Genomic DNA, 18,356 nt, shown 5'->3' on the forward strand with positions numbered 1-18,356 from the left:
TTCAAACCGCTAAGGGGGTGACCCTTAGCGGTTGAATTTTCGTAGTACCTTATCAGTAATCATCAGTAGGTACCTACTATCACCTAGCGTTCGTTTTTGCTAACGTTCTGGTTACACTCTGTATAAAACTCCATTAGTATCTATAATAATTAAGTAGAGTAAAATAAATAGTTTCGTAATTTGGGATTATAATGATCTGTGTCATGAACACAGAATTAACATAGTACCTAAATAGATTAGTAAGATTTATATAATTGATACATATATCAGAAGGTTAACGGATGATAAAATACATTATAAGTGATTGTGTTTGACTGCAGTTAGGTACCTATAAGTGCGCGACAGGTCGAGATGGCAATCGGGGCGGGGATGCCCCGCACACCCGCACAGCCCCAGCGCTAACCCGGTGCGGGGACCGCAGGTGACATGCGGGTGTGCGCGGCGTTCCCCCGCCTCGTACCCCGATTGCTATCTCGACCTGTCGCGAACTATAACTCTACTCTAATATTAGGTAGTTGTTTCATTTTTAACCGACTTCAAAAAAAGGAAGGAGTTGTAGTATGTTCCCCGATTACTCAAAAACGCCTGGACCGATTTTGAAAATTCTTTTTGTGTTTGAAAGGGTATACTTCAAAGTTGGTCCCATTTCAATTTGGTGAAGATCTGATGAACATCTTCGAAGATAGATACTGGAACTCCTCAACGGATAAGAGTAAATTGCTCGCGATCAGTGTAATAGCTTAGTAAACAGTAGATTTTTAACCAGTCGTAGCATAATTCCATGGGGCCACTAAAAATTGTGAAATAAAAAATTTTTACAAAAAAAATAAAAACCGACTTCGTTACATAAACACTAAAAATTGAAAAATAATTTAATTTATTACCGAATATATTATGTATACAATAGTTAATATAGTTCCATAATAATATTTTTTGGGGTCGGTGCCATTGTGGAGTCCCATAAAAATATGAAGTCTAGACGATTCGCGCAGCTAAAGCTAATTGGCACCGGCACCAAAAAGTATTATTATGGAACTATATTAACTCTTGTATACATAATATATTCGGTAATAACTTAAATTATTTTTCAATTTTTAGTGTTTATGTAACGAAGTCGGTTTTTATTTTTTTTGTAAATTTTTTTTTGTAGAGGAACTAGCTTCTGCTCGCGACTTCGTCCTCGCGGACTACACAAATTTCAAACCCCTATTTCACCCCTTTAGGGATTGAATTTTAAAAAATCCTTACTTAGCAGATGCCTACGTTATAATAGCTATTTGCATGCCATACTTCAGCCCGAACCGTCCAGTAGTTTGAGCTGTGCGTTGATAGATCAGTCAGTCAGTCACCTTTTCCTGTTAAATATTTAGATTATATCTCACTATTTACAGATAAAAGTAATATGATACCTATTATATAGCGCATAAAAAAGAATATATCTTTGACATACATAATCATGTATTTGATGGGTCAGCAGCGATATACTTACCGACCTAATTGCCTAATCAGCAGAAATCTGAGTTCAGCATTTTTAACTTGTCTTTAACTTGATGCACCAATGCTTTGCTCTATGTTCGCCCTCTTTCTATGATCAGTACCCTTATTATAAAGGCGAAAGTGTGTTTTTTTGTTGGTTTGTTGGTTTGTCCTTCAATCACGTCACAACGGTGCAACGGATTGACACGATTTTTTGTATGGGTATAGACAAAGACGTGGAGAGTGACATAGACTACTTTCTATCTCGGAAAATCAAAGAGTTCCCACGGGATTTTTACAAACCTAATTCCACGCGGACGAAGTCGCGGGCACCAGCTAGTTATAAATAAAACAATCCTTACATTTTATACTTAATTATTATTATTCATATTTACAAACTTAATTCCAATCCTGATATTTACATAAATTCCTTAACCAATTACATTCTCTACAATATCATCTCTTAAGTTTTCTAATACTATTTATAAATACATCGTCAGCGAAAATCCTAGGTTTTCCTTTGTAAAATTCCTCAATTTCTTGCAACGTTTTCCCTTCGGTCTCAGGTAAAAAGAAGTATAAGTAAATAGCACCGAGGAAGCCGAATGCTGCGTACACGGCGAAGGATCCCCAGAGCATAAATTTGGTTTCAATGTCGATGAAAGTTTTGGTTCCAATGAAACAGAAGAAGTAGTTACACGCAGCTGATAATCCTTGAGCTGCGGCTCGGCTCCTGTTATGATAGAAAAGATAACTGAATTTATAGACGCTGGTTCCCTGGGAACGGGGACGGGCGCTAATGTGGGACGCAACTTGCGGTTACACATTGGCCCTGTGTCATATCAGGGAGACAACATCAAGCCCGGGAGCCGCAGCAGAAACAGCTGAAAACGGCAAGCGGCGCAAGTATGCCTCTCTTATCGAGAGTTACAATTTTGTTCCGTTTGCCGTGGAGACCCTGGGGCCATGGAGTCTTAGTGCTAAAATTTTTTTACGAGACATTTCCCCGCGAATAATAGCATCATCTGGTTGAAGGACCCCAGAAGGGCTGGCTCATTTTTTGCGCAACGGATCAGCCTGGCAGTCCAGCGCGGAAATGCAGCCAGTATTCTGGGCACCATTCCACGCGGGCATGATTTGTATAGTAAGTAATTAATTAGATAAGGCTAGCTTTAAGTTTTATTGTAATATTTTCAAATTAAAAAAAAAATATATATAGTCAGATATTTTTATGGACTTAGTTATAGTTGTCTGGTAAAAAATCCATGTCCATACTAAACCTTAAAGCTTATTTGACTTTATAGTACGATGGAATTGTTTAGTCACTAGTAATCATGAAATACTGGACATTGTAGAACTGGAAGTAACAGAACACTTGATATTCTAGGAGACTAGACATTGTCAGCTGGGATCTGCGAAAGTGTTCCTATCACGTTTTCACAGTCCATCTGATTCTGATAATATTTGGTACCAACAGATATAGCTCGCATGTTAGAGACGAACAGGAACACACTGCACAGTTTTTATACGAGACCAATATGTATAAGAGTTTCCACAAGATTTTTGAAAAACCGATATCCACATGGACAAAATGTTGGCCATCATCTAGTTCTTCTACTTTACTTTACTCAGAAAAAATTAATGTATTAAAAGTAAGTACCATCATCATCATGATCAACCCCATCGCCGGCTCACTGCAGAGCATGGGTCTCCTCTCAGAGTGAGATGGGTATTAGGTCATAGCCTACCACGCTGGTCATGTGCGGATTGGTAGACTATTAAAAAAAATTAGAAGTATGTACATTACTTCGATTTTATTCGATTATTGAGATTATCAAACAATCGAGACAAATTTTAATTTTCGTTATTAAAATGTATCTTTATTTAATTTATGAAGTCATTAGTTAATTTAATTTTCATATAAAAAATTGTAACGCTTGATAAATCAAAATATAATATTTACAAATGCTTAAACTTCGATGAATTGAAGACTGAATGATGTATTGTTGCAGCCATTCAGATTGCAATGTTCATAAATCATAACATAAATAAAATAGAAAAATAATATTAAAGTAAAATGAATAATTTACCTAAAGGGAAACAATTCCCCAAGCAAAACCCACGGTATACCCATTCCACTGAATATCGTCAACAAATATAACAAAATCACTGGCACAATGCTAGTCTCGGTGGGAAATGTAGAAGGATTGTATGAAAACACAGCGTCGTCCAAGTTTTTCTTAGCGTATATACTGAAAAGCAGACAGGTGACTGCACTTCCGAGGATGGAGCTGATGGCGAGCTTTCTTTTCCCGAGCACTTTGATGAGGCCAATGACCGCAAACGTTGTGATGAATGTAAAAACAGTGACCATGAACTACAAGAAAAAATATTGTATTAATGAAGTATAGGTAGGTACCTAAGTAAAGCTGATAAGATTGTTATCCAAAGAAAACCATTACTAACGCGATTAAAGGATCACAACTCTCCTTAGTAAGAAACACGATGCAGAGGGAACGAAAAATACCTAGTAAAGATCTTTTGGAGCTAGCTTGTCAAACTTATCCAAATTGGCTTTATCAGCTTAGTTTTTTAGGGTAATAATTTATGCCCGCGACTAGTCGACCATAAAATTGATGCCATGTGCGAATAACAATACATACCTAGCTATTTTTGACAACTAGGTACCTACTTCCAGTAGGTAAATCAAAATTTCACCGGTTTAGACTTTTAAAAATTTAAGCGTATGTGCAAACGACATTCAACGGTGCTAAAGCAATTTATGGTCGATGTTACATGCACAACTTTGTGTTTAAAATGCTCACCGCAATGTGCTTGCCATCCTGCGCCATACCAAGGGCTCCACATACGTTGATCAGATTAGGCCGAATAGGCACTAGGCCGCTCATCACGTAGAAGAGAAAATACATAATTAGAAATGAAAGCGGCCTGAGGGTTTCCTTGTACAACATGACGTATCTAAATGTGACGATGCGCCTGAAACAATACAATATCAAATTATTTAATAGACTATTAAAGCAAGTTTTGCCTCGCAAAGATAGTACAGACAGGAATATTCATAAGTACATATGAAGCTGACTGCTAACTTTAGCTAACCAAAGAGGCACCTGAAGAAGAGAAAGTTACTGCTAACGTATGTTTAGAATTCGTAAGAAAAGTGATCGACATAGGTCAAGGAATTAACAAGTAGGTATAGGTCATGTCTGTCGTAGAACCGACGGCCGATGGGGCAGACATGTTATGGATTAGAGTGGAGTGTAGGATGACCTCAAGGCTACTGGATCAATGACCTGAAAAAGTTGGTAGATGTGGGTGGATGAGGAAGGTGGAGGACCATTTGGTGGAGTGCTCTAAGTCTAGCCTATGTCTAGCAGATACAGCCTGATGGATAAGATAGGATTTTTAAAATTTAGGGAATTTAATCTAAGAAAGAGTAGATTTTCTCGAACGTAAGTAGTAAGTATAGTAAGTTGTCGCATTGCAATCTAGCATAAAAATATATAATATACATAATTCCATAGGCTTAGTTCTGTCGACAAATACTTATAAGTCGGGGTCCGCGTATTAAGATTTCACCAATCCAAATACCTTACAAGCCAAAGCTGCTGCTGTCTTGTATAGTATTAGAATGTCAGTTTGGTTATCACCAAATACCATGTTATTTTCTTATCTTAATGTGACTGCCGTACTCACCTGTGGAACCAGTTCATAGATTCGTGTTCACATGTCTTTTGTTCTTTGTACGAGTTGCAGCAAATAACACACTTCAGCAAATTCTTGCTGTAGGCATTCAGTTCATCAAATTCAGCTTTAACATTGTCTGGTGTGGTCCAACCACGGAGTTTGCAGAGAGATTGTAGCGCTTCTTTATCACGATTTTTTGCTAGCAACCATACTGGGGTTTCTGGCGCCTGAGATAAAAAAGAACTTATTCCAAATAGCATCTTTACAGATGCCGTCAAAACTATGGACACACTGAAAATGTGTTTAGAATCATGCTTTTATGCATTTAGTTATTATTTTTTCTTTCATTAGTCTCAACCTTTACCTTTACTTAAATTGTCAGAAGGTTTTGCTATAAAATAGCAATGATATTTTTATTAGTTCTAGGTCAACAACGTAGTTAAATTAACGTTGACGAGTCCTTTTGAATTTCCAAGTGAGTCTACCACTGGTTTGCCTGTTGCCGCGCTTCTCCAGTCTCTGTTTTCGTTAGCCTGACTAGTGTTGAGTAATTTTGGTAGGATTCATCGAACGAATAATGAATGAAAGACATACTTAATAAGTCAGATCAGAAACTAGATAGTATTGTCCCAAAACAAGTTAACCAATTCAAAAATATAGATTAACTTACAAACGTAACCATAATCATAGAGGCTATAGGTGCAATGATACAAATTAGAGCAGCATTCCGCCAGTCTATCACTATGCCTAGAAAGTACATGATGAGTGTGCCCGTTGATGCGAAGAACGTTGATGTTGTAATTAATACCGCCCTAATTGACGGGTCACTGAAAAGTAGATAAAAATGTGACATTAGAAAATTGGGATTACTGTAACATATTCCGTCCAAATAATCCATATTCTGTTTGTCTGATATCTTTTCATGACCCATCCGTTTAACCGAGTTTGAAGAAAGACACAGACAGACAGAGTTGCATCCCAGAGACGGGACTAAAGTAGTTGTGGGCTGGAATCAACAAGTTTCCACAGTAATTTCAAAATACCTAAATCCGCGTTTACGAAGTCACTCTCTATTTTGTACAGAGGTAGCTTGCATCCTGGTTACTTTCCTGGATACCTTATGAATATAAATCCATGGCGAAGTCGCGGGCATCATCTGGTACATAACCTTGATAGATTTGGCTATAAGTTCACTTACAAATGCAATAATGCGTAACAACTGTGAGTGAAGTTATCAGACGTTGTGAAGGTTACGGGCCGCATAGCTCCGTAGAGTTATAAGAAGCAACAGTAGGTATCTACCTGGGTCCTTGTAACAACAGGAAAATGATTTATTGATTTAATGATTGATTCGCCGCGTTACCGGATTTAATGAACGATCGTATAAGTGCTGAAATCGAATCGCAAACATGTTTCTTAATTCAAAACATTCGTTTTAGTGACGAAAAATTAGAACTCGTTAAAAAACATATTGATAGCGATCCTGAAAGCAAGTCAATAATTTCCTATATAGTTAACGGTTGGCCGAAACATAAAAAGAATGTGAATGAAAATCTCCGATTATTTTGGCAATATAGAAATGCACTTCACTACGCGAATGGTTTGATTTTTAAAAGTGACGTCCTGTATATACCTCAAAGCTTGCGCAAGTTAATGCTGGACAGAGTACACGAGGGACATTTAGGTATAGATCGCTGCAAGCGGCGGGCGCGCGACGTCATGTTCTGGCCCGGCATGTCTCGCGACGTCGAGCGTGCCGTGCGGGGATGCGAAGCGTGCGCATTACATGCGCCGACTCCGCGAGTCGCGCCTCTGAACCAACATTACGTTCCGAATATACCGTGGCAAAAGTTAGGTTCAGACATATTCGAATACAAGAAAAAACATTATATTATTTTAATAGATTATTTTTCGAACTATGTTGAAGTAGGAATGATTAGAAATTTGAGTAGTACATCGGTGATAAATTTTTTGAGAGAGCAATTTGCACGCCATGGCGTTCCTCTAGAACTCATAACGGATAACTCAACTGCCTATAGCTCACTGGAATTTAAGAATATGGCCGAATGGGACGTCCGTCACGTTACGTCATCGCCCCACTATCCACAGTCAAATGGGAAAAGCGAGCGTACAGTACAAACAATTAAACAATTACTCAAAAAATGTATCGACTCTGGTCAAGATTTCTATGTTAGTTTGCTGAATTTTAGGACGACGTCGCGGGAGGGCATGGACTCTCCGGCACAAATTCTCATGGGTAGACGTCTTAACACAAAGTTGCCAATAAATCATAAATTATTGAAGGAAAAAGTTGATAACGACGCTAATTACAGTGCAATATTAAAACGTCAGAAGGGTATAAAACAACATTTTGATAAACATGCGACTCCGCTCAGGGATTTGTCAGCTGGCGAAAGGGTGATTCTTGCAGATGGAGTAAGGCGCAAGCCAGTCTCGGTGGTAGCACGCGCACCGGAGCCGCGTTCCTATATTGTGCGAGACGACGCCGGCCGTGTGTGTCGTCGCACCCGTCGTCACCTAATAGCTCGCACGACTCAGCCCGATGCGAATACTCATGGCGACAATGTCAAGGCACAAACGTCCAATACTAATGATCATCTTGTATCAACTAATGATAAAGAGTGTCCTCCTCATAATGCCAAGACTGTTTGTCCTACACCTACAAAGCCTACCAGCTCAGGAGTAATAACTAGAAAGAAGGCAAACCTTTTAGGTAAATTGCAAAATTAAAACATGTAAAATACTATTAATATTTAGGTCCTTGTTATATATATATATATATATATTGATATTTTAAATATTCATTAGGAACTATTAAATAAGTGTTAATAAATAATTAGTAGGTAGATACTTAGACATAAAAAAGGGGAAAAGTGTATTAAGAATAAGTTAAGTTAATGTTAGTTACCCATGGTGCAATCTTAGAATCTTGTTAATGTTTTCTATTTGTAACCTACCCAATTGTCACATTAATTTATAAGAAGAGAGATGTGGTGTATGTAGGTAGATAACAAATTAATAATTATTGTGCTTATATGTGGGTATTAAATAAATCAGTATTGAATCAGCTATGCGTGTTTCACTACAAAAGAGTTACTCCAAAACATGTAAATCACGCTTTGTAATAAGTGAGAGAAAAGTTGAATAGACAATATACCTATATTATAACGTCTGAATTCTGATGGATAAGAATGACGAGTAGATTAACTTTTTGGCTGTAGCCAACATAGCCCGCTCCATAGCATGCTGAGCGACTTTGACCTTGCAACTTTTAAGCCTTACCTTATTTCTCCTACATAAGAGTGGATAGGCGCTTCCAATATCCCTAAGCTAATACCCGATAAAGCGCTGCCAGCAAAGAGGGACGGTAGGTTCCAAGAGAAGTGCATAAGAAGCCACGCAACTAGCACCGGAATGTTCGAAATAAAGTTAGCTTTTTTCCTGCCGAAATAGTCCATGATTGGAATAGACATGAGTGCACCAGCTGGCTGTGTCAGGAATGATATGCTACCTGAAAATAGTCATTACAGTAAGCGGTCAAAAGTAATGTACATCGGCCTTTAGAATGACATTTCGGCTTTGAAGAGCGTTGTCTCTGTCACTCATATCTATATGTTTTGTCGGTCTCAACGACAGGGACAACGCTCTACAAGTCTGCTATCTCCTTCTAAAGGTCGATGTACATTACTTTCGGCTGCGTACTGTACTTATATTTAACACCAGTAAAATATCATAAAAAATTAAACTCAGTTTTTTAGTTCTATTGAATTGTATATAGTTTTATTGCTATTGCATTGAAAACGTCTCCTTGCCTGCGGCTCGGATTACAAAAGCTAACTCGTTTGCAATTTTGGACTAAGAGCCAGTTCGTTATTTTATAAAAGCTGAAAGTTTATCTGTGTATTGTCCCCCACACTGAGATTAAACAAAAAATATACAAAATATACACAATATACAAAAAATATATACGAAAATATACAAAATTAGAATTTATACTTTATCGTAAGATTTTTATTCCTTTATTACCTGTTGTCTCCCAAAGTTTAACTATGATCCAAACAAACATCCAAGCAAACGTTCCTCCCAGTGTTGGGGACAATACGCAGAGAAACTTTCTGCTTTTATGAAATAACGAAGGTCTGGTACGCACTGACTCTCTCTCTATTACCATCATCATCATCAGCCGGTGTACGTCCACTGTTAGACATAGTATGGGACGACAACATTCTACCTCTATTACCATAGAGGTAGAATTACCTACTTTCAGCCTTTTGATCACAATGTAAGTATTTGAATTGTTAACATAACTAAGAATAACTTACCTAGCCATGACGCTTGTGTTTCAGTTAGTGACACACCCTCTTTAGCATTAAGTAGAGCGGGTATCATGAGTGTCGAAAAATAAATCGCCATCCCTAACCCCAGACAGAGAAAAAACGAAGATATTGATGCTATGACCTGAAAAAATATTCCGTGATGATCAGGGTTTCAGTAAGGAAAAACTTTATTACGGATGATATTTGATCTACATATCCAGCACATCGCACATGGCCAGCGTGGTAGACTATGGTCAAAACCCTTCTTACTGTGAGAGGAGACCCGTGCTCTGTAGTGAGCCGGTGATGGGTTGATCATGATGATAACATACCTGATGCTGAAAATATTACTTTTATCTGTAAATAGTGAGATATAATCTAAATATTTAACAGAAAAAGGTGAAGGTGACTGACTAACTTATCTATCAACGCACAGCTCAAACTACTGGATGGATTGCGCTGAAATTTGGCAAGCAGATAGTTATTATGACGTAGACATTTGCTAAAAAAGGACTTGAAAATTCAACCCCATAAGGGTTGTGTAGTCCGCGCTGACAAAGTCGCGGGAATAAGCTAGTAATATATTGAAAGACCTTTAGAGCCAATAGGGTCCTGGACTGTAGTAATAAAAAACGTGATTTTTGTATGGTGGTAGTTTATTCTTCAATATTATGGAGAATAATTTAAAAACAACATGGTTTTTTATAAATTTTTAAAATAATTAATTACTAACGTCATGTACGGAAAGCGATTAATGACGTCACAAGTCGTAAACGGCAAATAATTTTTAATTTTTTAACATGAACAATATTTTTCCGTAGAAGTTACTCTATTTTTTGTTAGAAAATTGAAAAAAAACTGTCGTTTACGGATTGTGACGTTATTATTTACCTTCCGTACAGTAACGTTCATGTTAAAAAGAAATAATCATGATTTTTTTAAATTTATTCCTTTTAATAATGAATTTTAGTCCCATAAACTACCGCTATACAAAAAATCACAATTTTATAACTAGAACTACTACAAGTCTACGAGTTCATTTAACTAAAAATATTTAGGGGCCTTTCACCTTGGTTACTTGTCTTTGAAATGATTAGACCTTCATGATACATGAATATCTAATAATAACAGCTACTGCTTTAAATGCTTTAAAATAATATGCTTCCTTTGTTTTTTTGCTATCAAAAAACTGCTGAACACCTTGGTATAAAAATAGGTTAACGAAAAAACTGATAACAATGTTTGACGAATGTTAACGAAGTAACGAATAATATATTATGATATTTTTAACCCACTGCAGTGAAGCCCAAAAGAAGGGAAGGGAAAATGTTTGACCTGTTGGTATTTATGTAAGCCCGTTCCTAAGTCTGCTCGTAACTACTTAACGGCTCAACCCATTTAGATAAATTAATGATACGGCATTAGATTTGTCTTGATATGTCAGACCTACCTTCCTGCCTTTCATGATTCTAAGTCAGCAGGAAGTACCCTATAGGTTTTCTTGAGTCTTAACAGACTGAACGGACGGACAGACAGACAACAAAGTGAGGGTTCCCATAAGGGTTCCTTTTTCCTTTTGACGTACGGAACCCTAAAAATACCAAAGACAAAGTGAAAGGATAAAGTGTGTGACCTTTAGACCTGAAGTATTCTTCAACCATACCAAGAGAAAAAAACCGGCCAAGTGCGAGTCAGGCCTTCGCAATGAGAGTTCCGTACTACAGTCGTATTTTTTCGACATTTTGCAGGATAATTCAAAAACTATGATACATAAAAATAAATAAAAATCTGTTTTAGAATGCACCCCACTTGATATAGTTATCTTACTTACAAAATTGAAAATACTAATTATTAGTTCATGATCACAATTTAATTTTTTTTGTGTGATGTAACTACAAATGCACGGTTTTCAGATTTTTCTCCGAATGTCAGCTATAAGACCTACATACCTGCCAAATTTCATGATTCTAGGTCAACGGGAAGTACCCTGTAGGTTTCTTGACTGACAGACAGACAGACAGACAACAAAGTGATCCTATAAGGGTTTCGTTTTTCCTTTTGAGGTATGGAACCTTAAAAATCGGCCATAGTGCGATTAGATGCGGTCAGGCTCGCGCACCGAAGGTTTCGTAAAATACAGTCGTATTTTTTCGACATTTTGCACGATAATTCAAAAACTATGATGCATAAAAATAAATAAAAATCTGTTTTAGAATGCACAGGGAAAGCCCTTTCATATCATAGGTACCCCACTTGATATAGTTCAGTTATAGACAGACAGACAGACAACAAAGTGATCCTATAAAGGTTCCGTTTTTCCTTTTGAGGTACGGAACGCTAAAAATAGAAAAATATTTATGGGACAAGTTATGTTTGGGATAATCCGCGCAAAGTAGAAGAAGAAAGTGTTTTGGACTTCCGCATAGTTAAGCCGACTTCTATAAAATATTAAAAAAATACTTCTAGATACCTGTGATGTTATTGATCGCAACCGACTTACGGTTGGACTGTGTGATCCTATATCCACTTTAATAACCATTGCACAAAGTTCTATGTATTGATTTATAATACTTTTTTAATATTTAGCCATAAACGAAATACTATAGTTAATTATTTGTCACACCGCATTCAATCTAATAAATCCAAATTAATCGCTCCGCAAACGCACCAGTCGGTTAAACATGCGAATGTTAAATAATTTTTCAATGTCACGTTTCTTTTGGCAATGCGACAATGCTTCACGCAAGTAGAATGTGTGGTAATGTTTCTAAAGTAGGTACCTATATTAAGAGCAATCTGCAAATCACAATTTTATCAATTTAATCTGGGGCCATGGAGTCTTAGGGTGAGATCTATAGAGCGCTCTCTGACTGTTATTTTTGTGTGTTGTTTCGGATTGACTATGCTGCGTAGGCCCTACTGGCCGTTACAGCGTCACCGGGGGGCGAGCGCGAAGCTCCGCCTGGGGGTGAGCCCTAGGGCTCGAGAATCTCGAAATAATTCGAGAGGTCGGGGGGCAACGTCCTCCTAAGGCAGCCTCCTGTGAGGCTCGGACCACGGCTTATGATGACGTTGGGATGGGTGGAGTTGTTGGACTACTGGTTAGTCCGTACGCCCCCAAGGCCGTGGCGTGAGTCCACGTCCGGGTGACGTTAGAAATCGGGGACCTCGTCTTCGCCGGCGAAGACGCTGAGATGAGGTTGTATTGTGTAGCCCTACGAGATAGGGAGCATTGTCGGTCATGATTTGATCATTGGGATCGTTAAAACGAGACAGCGTTATATAGGTAGCTGGAAGCAAAGTCAAAGCACCCTCTATAGATTTCAGCCTTAGTGCTAAAAAAATTTACACTCATAGAGAGCTAACGTATCTGCGGTGCTCCAAGCTTTCCAACGAGCCGGTTAGTTTAGTATATTTAGGTTTCTAAAAATTCCGTGAGAACTCTTTGATTTTCTCGGAGGATTTTTTTGATTTGCTCGGAGACGAGCATAGGCTACGGTTTCCGGAATTTCTGTATCAAATTCACCAAAATTGGTTACACAGGTGGTTCTTTAATATCCCGTGGGAATCTTTGATTTTCCTGGATATAAGTAGCCGATCCCCATCCCTGGGTTGCAAATATCTCTGTACCAAACATTAAAATCCTTGAAAAGCAGACGCATCACGCAAGACGTAAGACGCAATTATAATATTTACCGTTAGTATACCAACTTATCTCTTTTAATCCATTTTATCTGAATTAAATCAGTCAAAACCCAAAACATGAACAGCGCGTTCCTAAGGCATTTATAGAGCAAACTTTGAACTACTAAGTAATCTGTCTCGTTTTTAATCTAAGTCTGAGAAAAGTCAAAGTACGCTCTTTAGATCTCAGTCATATAGAATCACGGACAAGTCACAAGTGTGAGTTGAACTCGTGTGGAGCTAGGATTCCGAACGATAAAATGTAATAAGTATACCTACTTATAAGTTTTTACGCACAATATTAAGAGATTGAGCATGTTATTTAACACCATAGACTTCTTATAGGTTTTCCTGTAATCTATGAGAACTATTTTCTGAATTTTTTTTCGAAATTCTAGTTGTAGTTTAGGTGATAACCTGATAAAGGAGGGGCTGGGGGAAAGGTCAATTATTTTCTTAAATAACTTATGTGAACCAAATTTTAACATAATCGGTCCAGTAGATACGGAGCAAATTGGATGTGACGGACAGACAGACAGATAGACAGACACACGAGTGATCTTATCTTATTGTCATTTAGACGTACGGAACCTTAAAAAACTTGAACTATATTGGGGATAAAAAATATCTGATCTAGGTCAAGCTCCATTTAACAAGATCGTAGATGCTAGATAGTGTATCTAGATAAAACACTTGTAAGTACTTAATCTCAATAACACTTGGGATGATATTTTATGCCAGCACGTGGCGGGCGCGGGCCGTGCCACGTACGACGCGCGGACGAGACACAGATTCAAAACATCACGAACATTTTATAATATGAAACCAATGTCCGTGCACGGACGCCAAACGGTGAAGCATAAACTCATATAGTACTTTCAGTGAATAGGCATCTTCTAGGCAATATTACCTTCGCATTCTGATAGAATTCTAGATATTCATATTCATTCAACATAAGTTTAATTTTCACACCCTGTAACATTTCTTGTTTTATTCAAATTTTATTGCGTTCATTTTTCGATAAAGCCAGTTTCAATTTATTATTTTTCCAATACGAGCTGAAAAGTAACTAGTTCAAAGCATGTAGCAAAGCAATAAACATGCTAGTGTGTGTACTAGTTTTTGGTACGTGAGACTTTAGTACCTATTTGTATTTAGTTTTATTATCTTAACCATTGTACAAGGTTTTCCTGAACTGGAATATTATATTTTCATTACAGTGCTATCATCAACTACTTTGTCACAGCAGCATTTGTCATACGTAATTATAAAATTGACGAACTTTTTTTTTTTTTTTTTTTTTTTTTTTAATACAATAAAACTTAAAGCTAGCCTTATCTAATTACTATATAAATCATGACCGCGTGGAATGGTGCCAAGAATACTGGCTGCATTTCCGCGCTGGACAGCTAGGCTGATCCGCTGCGCAAAAAATGAGCCAGCCCTTCTGTCACCAGTTGAGGCTATTAATCGCGGTGAAATGTCTCGTAAAAAATTTTTAGCACTAAGACTCCATGGCCCCAGGGTCTCCACGGCAAACGGCACAAAAATGTAACTCTCTATAAGAGAGGCATACTTGCGCCGCTTGCCGTTTTCAGCTGTTTCTGCTGCGGCTCCCGGTCTTGATGCTGTCTTCCTGATATGACACGGGGCCAATATTATAAAATTATATAATATTTTGTTCTTATTTGTACAAATCCATACTTCCATACTTAATATTATAAATGCGAAAGTGTCTGTCAGTCCGTCTGTGTGTCTGCTAGCTTTTCACGGCCCATCTGTTAAACCGATTTTGACGAGAGTTAGCTTGCATCCCAGGGTTGCATCATAGGCTACTTTTTCCGGAAAATCAAAGACTTCCCAATAATACAAATGCGAAAGTGTATTTTTGTTGGTTTGTCCTTCAATCACGCCACAACGGAGCAATGGATCGACGTGATATTTTGCATGGATATAACGACTTTAACGCCAGTTTCAAACAACCTTTTCCACAGGAAAAACACAAAAGGCAAAAACCTGCCAAAGTATGGTCATAACGAAAACGAGGAGATTGACTTGAGCTGGAATGTGGTGCAGCGCGTAGACGTATCTGTCAATAGGGAAGACCTATAGTACCTTACTGTTTTTGAGGGAGAAGAAGTAGAGTAGAGGGAGGTAGTGGGTGGATGAGGAAGGCGGAGGACCGTGTGTGGAGGCGCGCTCTTGGGAAGGCAACAGTGGACGCAAACAGGCTGATTGATTGATTTTGAGGGAGAGGGGGGTTTAGAAATAAAAGAAGAAGGAAGGTTGTATAGTGTGTCTTGTCGACAGCCTATCAACTTCTGTAGCATGGCGTCAACGTGCATCCACGACGGGCGAGGTGTCTGCGCGTCTTCCCCCGATGGCTGCAGTCGACGTAGTTTCCTCGATCAATGCGACATGTACGAGTACAACTGCGATTATGGCACTCGTATGTCCTTTTCCTCATAATTTTTTACGCCTTTATGGTACTTCTTATTCTTTCTTCCTGGATTTATTTCCGCACTTAGACTTTTTTATTTTTTATTCTGATACAATTGCTAAATCGCTTGGCGGCACGTCTTTGCTGGTAGAGCTGTAACCAGCCACGGCTGAAGCCTCCCACCAGACCAGACAAGAGTAAATTTAGAAATGATAAAATTCCTATAAAATTCGATACCCGGCAGGAGGAATCGAACCCGGGATCTTCCGCTGATAAGACAACCACTGCGCCAGGGAGGTCGTCGGTATATGAAACTTCTTCTTCTTCTTTGTTCCTAGGTTTTTTCCGTACTAAGGGTAAGATCTATAGAGCTCACTCTGACTTTGCTTAGACTTAGGACAGACTAAAAGTAAAAACACGCTCCACTCCGCACTCGTATCCGCTTTAGACGCAGTAGGTATGTGGTTTCGTAATATTGGAGACTAGCACTCTCTTACATGGTTTCGAAATGATGAATAAATTACTGTATTTTGTCTTTCCAGAATACATGACGAAGGTGTCAAGCCCATGTACTAGCGGTCAACCTGACTTTTTGTGCTAATTTCCTTAATAATACAAAGCAATATGGAAATAAATGTTATGATTGCAACTCTTGTTTTTCTCCAATTTTATGAGACCATTTTTATAATAGAAATTAAATTTATTTTTGATGCATCTTTTGAAATCCTTTCTCAACTAAATGAAAACTGTCAATCAATTCAAAAATCTACAAATCCAAGTATCAAATCCACAAGTAACTCATCAGTAGGTACCGGAAAATATTTGGAAGATCACTAATTGTAGCATTTAAATCACAACTCTTAGGTATTATAAATGCGAAAGTGTGTTTATATTTTGTTGGTTTGTCCTTCTATCCTGTCGCAACGGACCAACGGATTGACGTGATTTTTTGCATAGGTAGGTACAGTTAAAGATCTGGAGAGGGACATAGGCTACTTTTATCCCGGAAAATGAAAGAGTTCTCACGGGATTTTTGAAAACCTAAATCCACGCATACGAAGTCGCGGGCATCAGCTAGTTAGTTATATTTATAATCTGTAGGTAATCTCTTACCCATATAAGTACAATTTGCAATGCCATGAAAAGTAATTAAATAGATTATTTTTATTTTACAAGTGATATGAATTTTAAGATAGTTAAATTTCACTCCAATAAAAATGAAAAATTAGGATTTAGAGAATTGTAAAAACCACACGAAGCTAGGCTGTTTATCTTTCAGGTTATCAAGAGACTTACATATTATTTTGCTCATGGATGCATACTCAGATGCCACAGATATCAACTAAAAATTCAACCAACACTGGTATTTATAATTTATGATAAATGTACAATGAAATATGCGTGTTTTCGTATGTAAAAGAAATAATCAAAGATTACTTATACCTATACTTACCTACAGTGTTCCACAGTGCTCATACTACAGATATTAAGTTAAAGAATCCAACAGTATTTCAAAATATACCATCGCTGTCAAATGATGCAATAAGTTCAAACGAACTAGTGCGTAACAGTACCGCTACAATATCAAAATCGACCAGTTCAGCAACAACTTGGAAGACCACAACTGAAAAATTAGATACACGTCCTGTTAGTCTATCTTCAATTGAAAATAATTCACACCACCAAATCCAAAGAAGGGCAAACGACTGTACCAAAGGATCTATCAACTAAGACAAGTGATATAGATAATATTTCAGTCATAACTTTACGTTTAACCTCTACTAAACCTTTATATCAGGCCAATACACAGAAACTAGTTATAAACTAAATAAATGTGATAAACCCTAGTATAGTAGAAAGAACAACAAAAGCATACAAACAAAATTATCCCCCGAAATGCAAATCATTTAAATGCCAGAGACCTGTAACATGACTTACGACTATCAAAAAGAGAAGAACGTTATTTCTCATCATTTTGAGGTACTATTTTATTGAGAAACTTTAAAATAATTTTTTTATCTGTTCAACCGTTTTAATGTACCTACTTCTTAAAATTCTCTCAAACATCAAAGGGCTGCAGTACACTTTCGATCTCTTGTAGAGTTAAAGCAAAAGTGTTACGTATCTTTGGTGCAACATATTATACCTACGTTAATGATGTAATGTTTTTGTGGTCATATTTCTCATTGCTGAAGGTCGGTGGCTTTCCATCAATCACAGTTTCCTTGTGGTAATAATAATAAGGAGTTTTCTTGTGGTAATAATAATAATCTTGTGGTTACAGATTTCAAAATTGCTGATTGTGAAGAAAAATGCCCGTGCTGTAATGAAAATCCCAAGAGAGAAGATAGTCGTGAATTTACAAAAGTCTTTAATGATACGACATCTGTAGAAAACAATGACCACAAAATTAAATTGTCACTCAATAGTCTCAAAGAAGAGATAATTTATACCAAAGTAACTACTACAGATTGTAGTAATTATTATAGATGTAGAAGACCAAGTACTTGGGCCACAACTGCACAAGGTGAAATTAGAGATTTTTTCAGAATTATAAATGGGGTTTAAGTTGGTAATGACGATTTTATAAATAGCTTTAATGTTAAAACTAGGTTCGATATTTTTTAGACCCCTGACCCCTGTATAAGAATAAAAAACCTGAGATCGTTTAACTGAACGAGTTTTATTTATGAAACCGTCACCGACTAGAAAAA

General features: G+C 37.5%; 2 protein-coding genes across 3 annotated transcripts; one reads left to right on the forward strand and one right to left on the reverse strand.

Moving 5' to 3' along the window:
- Positions 1-1,861: 1,861 nt before the first annotated feature.
- LOC117992232 (facilitated trehalose transporter Tret1-like) lies at positions 1,862-12,503 on the reverse strand. Its single transcript, XM_034979892.2, has 8 exons — positions 11,989-12,503; positions 9,525-9,660; positions 8,485-8,713; positions 5,852-6,008; positions 5,191-5,408; positions 4,302-4,473; positions 3,567-3,853; positions 1,862-2,209 (listed from the first exon to the last, which is right to left on the reverse strand). The coding sequence occupies exons 1-8, from the start codon at positions 12,055-12,057 to the stop codon at positions 1,933-1,935; spliced, it is 1,545 nt and encodes a 514-aa protein (XP_034835783.1). The 5' UTR covers positions 12,058-12,503; the 3' UTR covers positions 1,862-1,932.
- A 1,667-nt stretch (positions 12,504-14,170) lies between these two features.
- Positions 14,171-18,260, forward strand: LOC117992230 (uncharacterized). 2 transcript variants are annotated; one of them, XM_034979890.2, is made up of 4 exons: positions 14,171-14,327; positions 14,423-14,463; positions 15,513-15,651; positions 17,927-18,260. In XM_034979890.2, the coding sequence occupies exons 1-4, from the start codon at positions 14,303-14,305 to the stop codon at positions 18,208-18,210; spliced, it is 489 nt and encodes a 162-aa protein (XP_034835781.1). In that variant the 5' UTR covers positions 14,171-14,302; the 3' UTR covers positions 18,211-18,260. The 2 variants fall into 2 exon arrangements, with proteins under 2 accessions (XP_034835781.1, XP_034835782.1); XM_034979891.2 differs by lacking the exon at positions 17,927-18,260 and adding an exon at positions 16,185-16,291 and having other exon boundaries at positions 14,172-14,327.
- The last annotated feature ends 96 nt before the right edge of the window (positions 18,261-18,356 follow it).

This window comes from Maniola hyperantus, chromosome 21 (assembly GCF_902806685.2).
Source record: "Maniola hyperantus chromosome 21, iAphHyp1.2, whole genome shotgun sequence".
NCBI classification, from domain to species: Eukaryota; Metazoa; Arthropoda; class Insecta; order Lepidoptera; family Nymphalidae; genus Maniola; species Maniola hyperantus.

Coding starts and splice junctions, on each gene's coding strand:
- LOC117992232 (XM_034979892.2), bottom strand. CDS start 12,057: ATGGTTATTAAAGTGGATATAGGATCACACAGTCCAACCGTAAGTCGG. Junction 8,714..9,524: donor AACACAAGCGTCATGGCTAG/GTAAGTTATTCT, acceptor GACTATTTTCAG/GTAGCATATCATTCCTGACA. Junction 2,210..3,566: donor GGGGAATTGTTTCCCTTTAG/GTAAATTATTCA, acceptor CTATCATAACAG/GAGCCGAGCCGCAGCTCAAG.
- LOC117992230 (XM_034979890.2), top strand. CDS start 14,303: ATGCTAGTGTGTGTACTAGTTTTTG. Junction 14,464..15,512: donor CACAGCAGCATTTGTCATAC/GTAATTATAAAA, acceptor TCTTGTCGACAG/CCTATCAACTTCTGTAGCAT. Junction 15,652..17,926: donor CAACTGCGATTATGGCACTC/GTATGTCCTTTT, acceptor TTGTGGTTACAG/ATTTCAAAATTGCTGATTGT.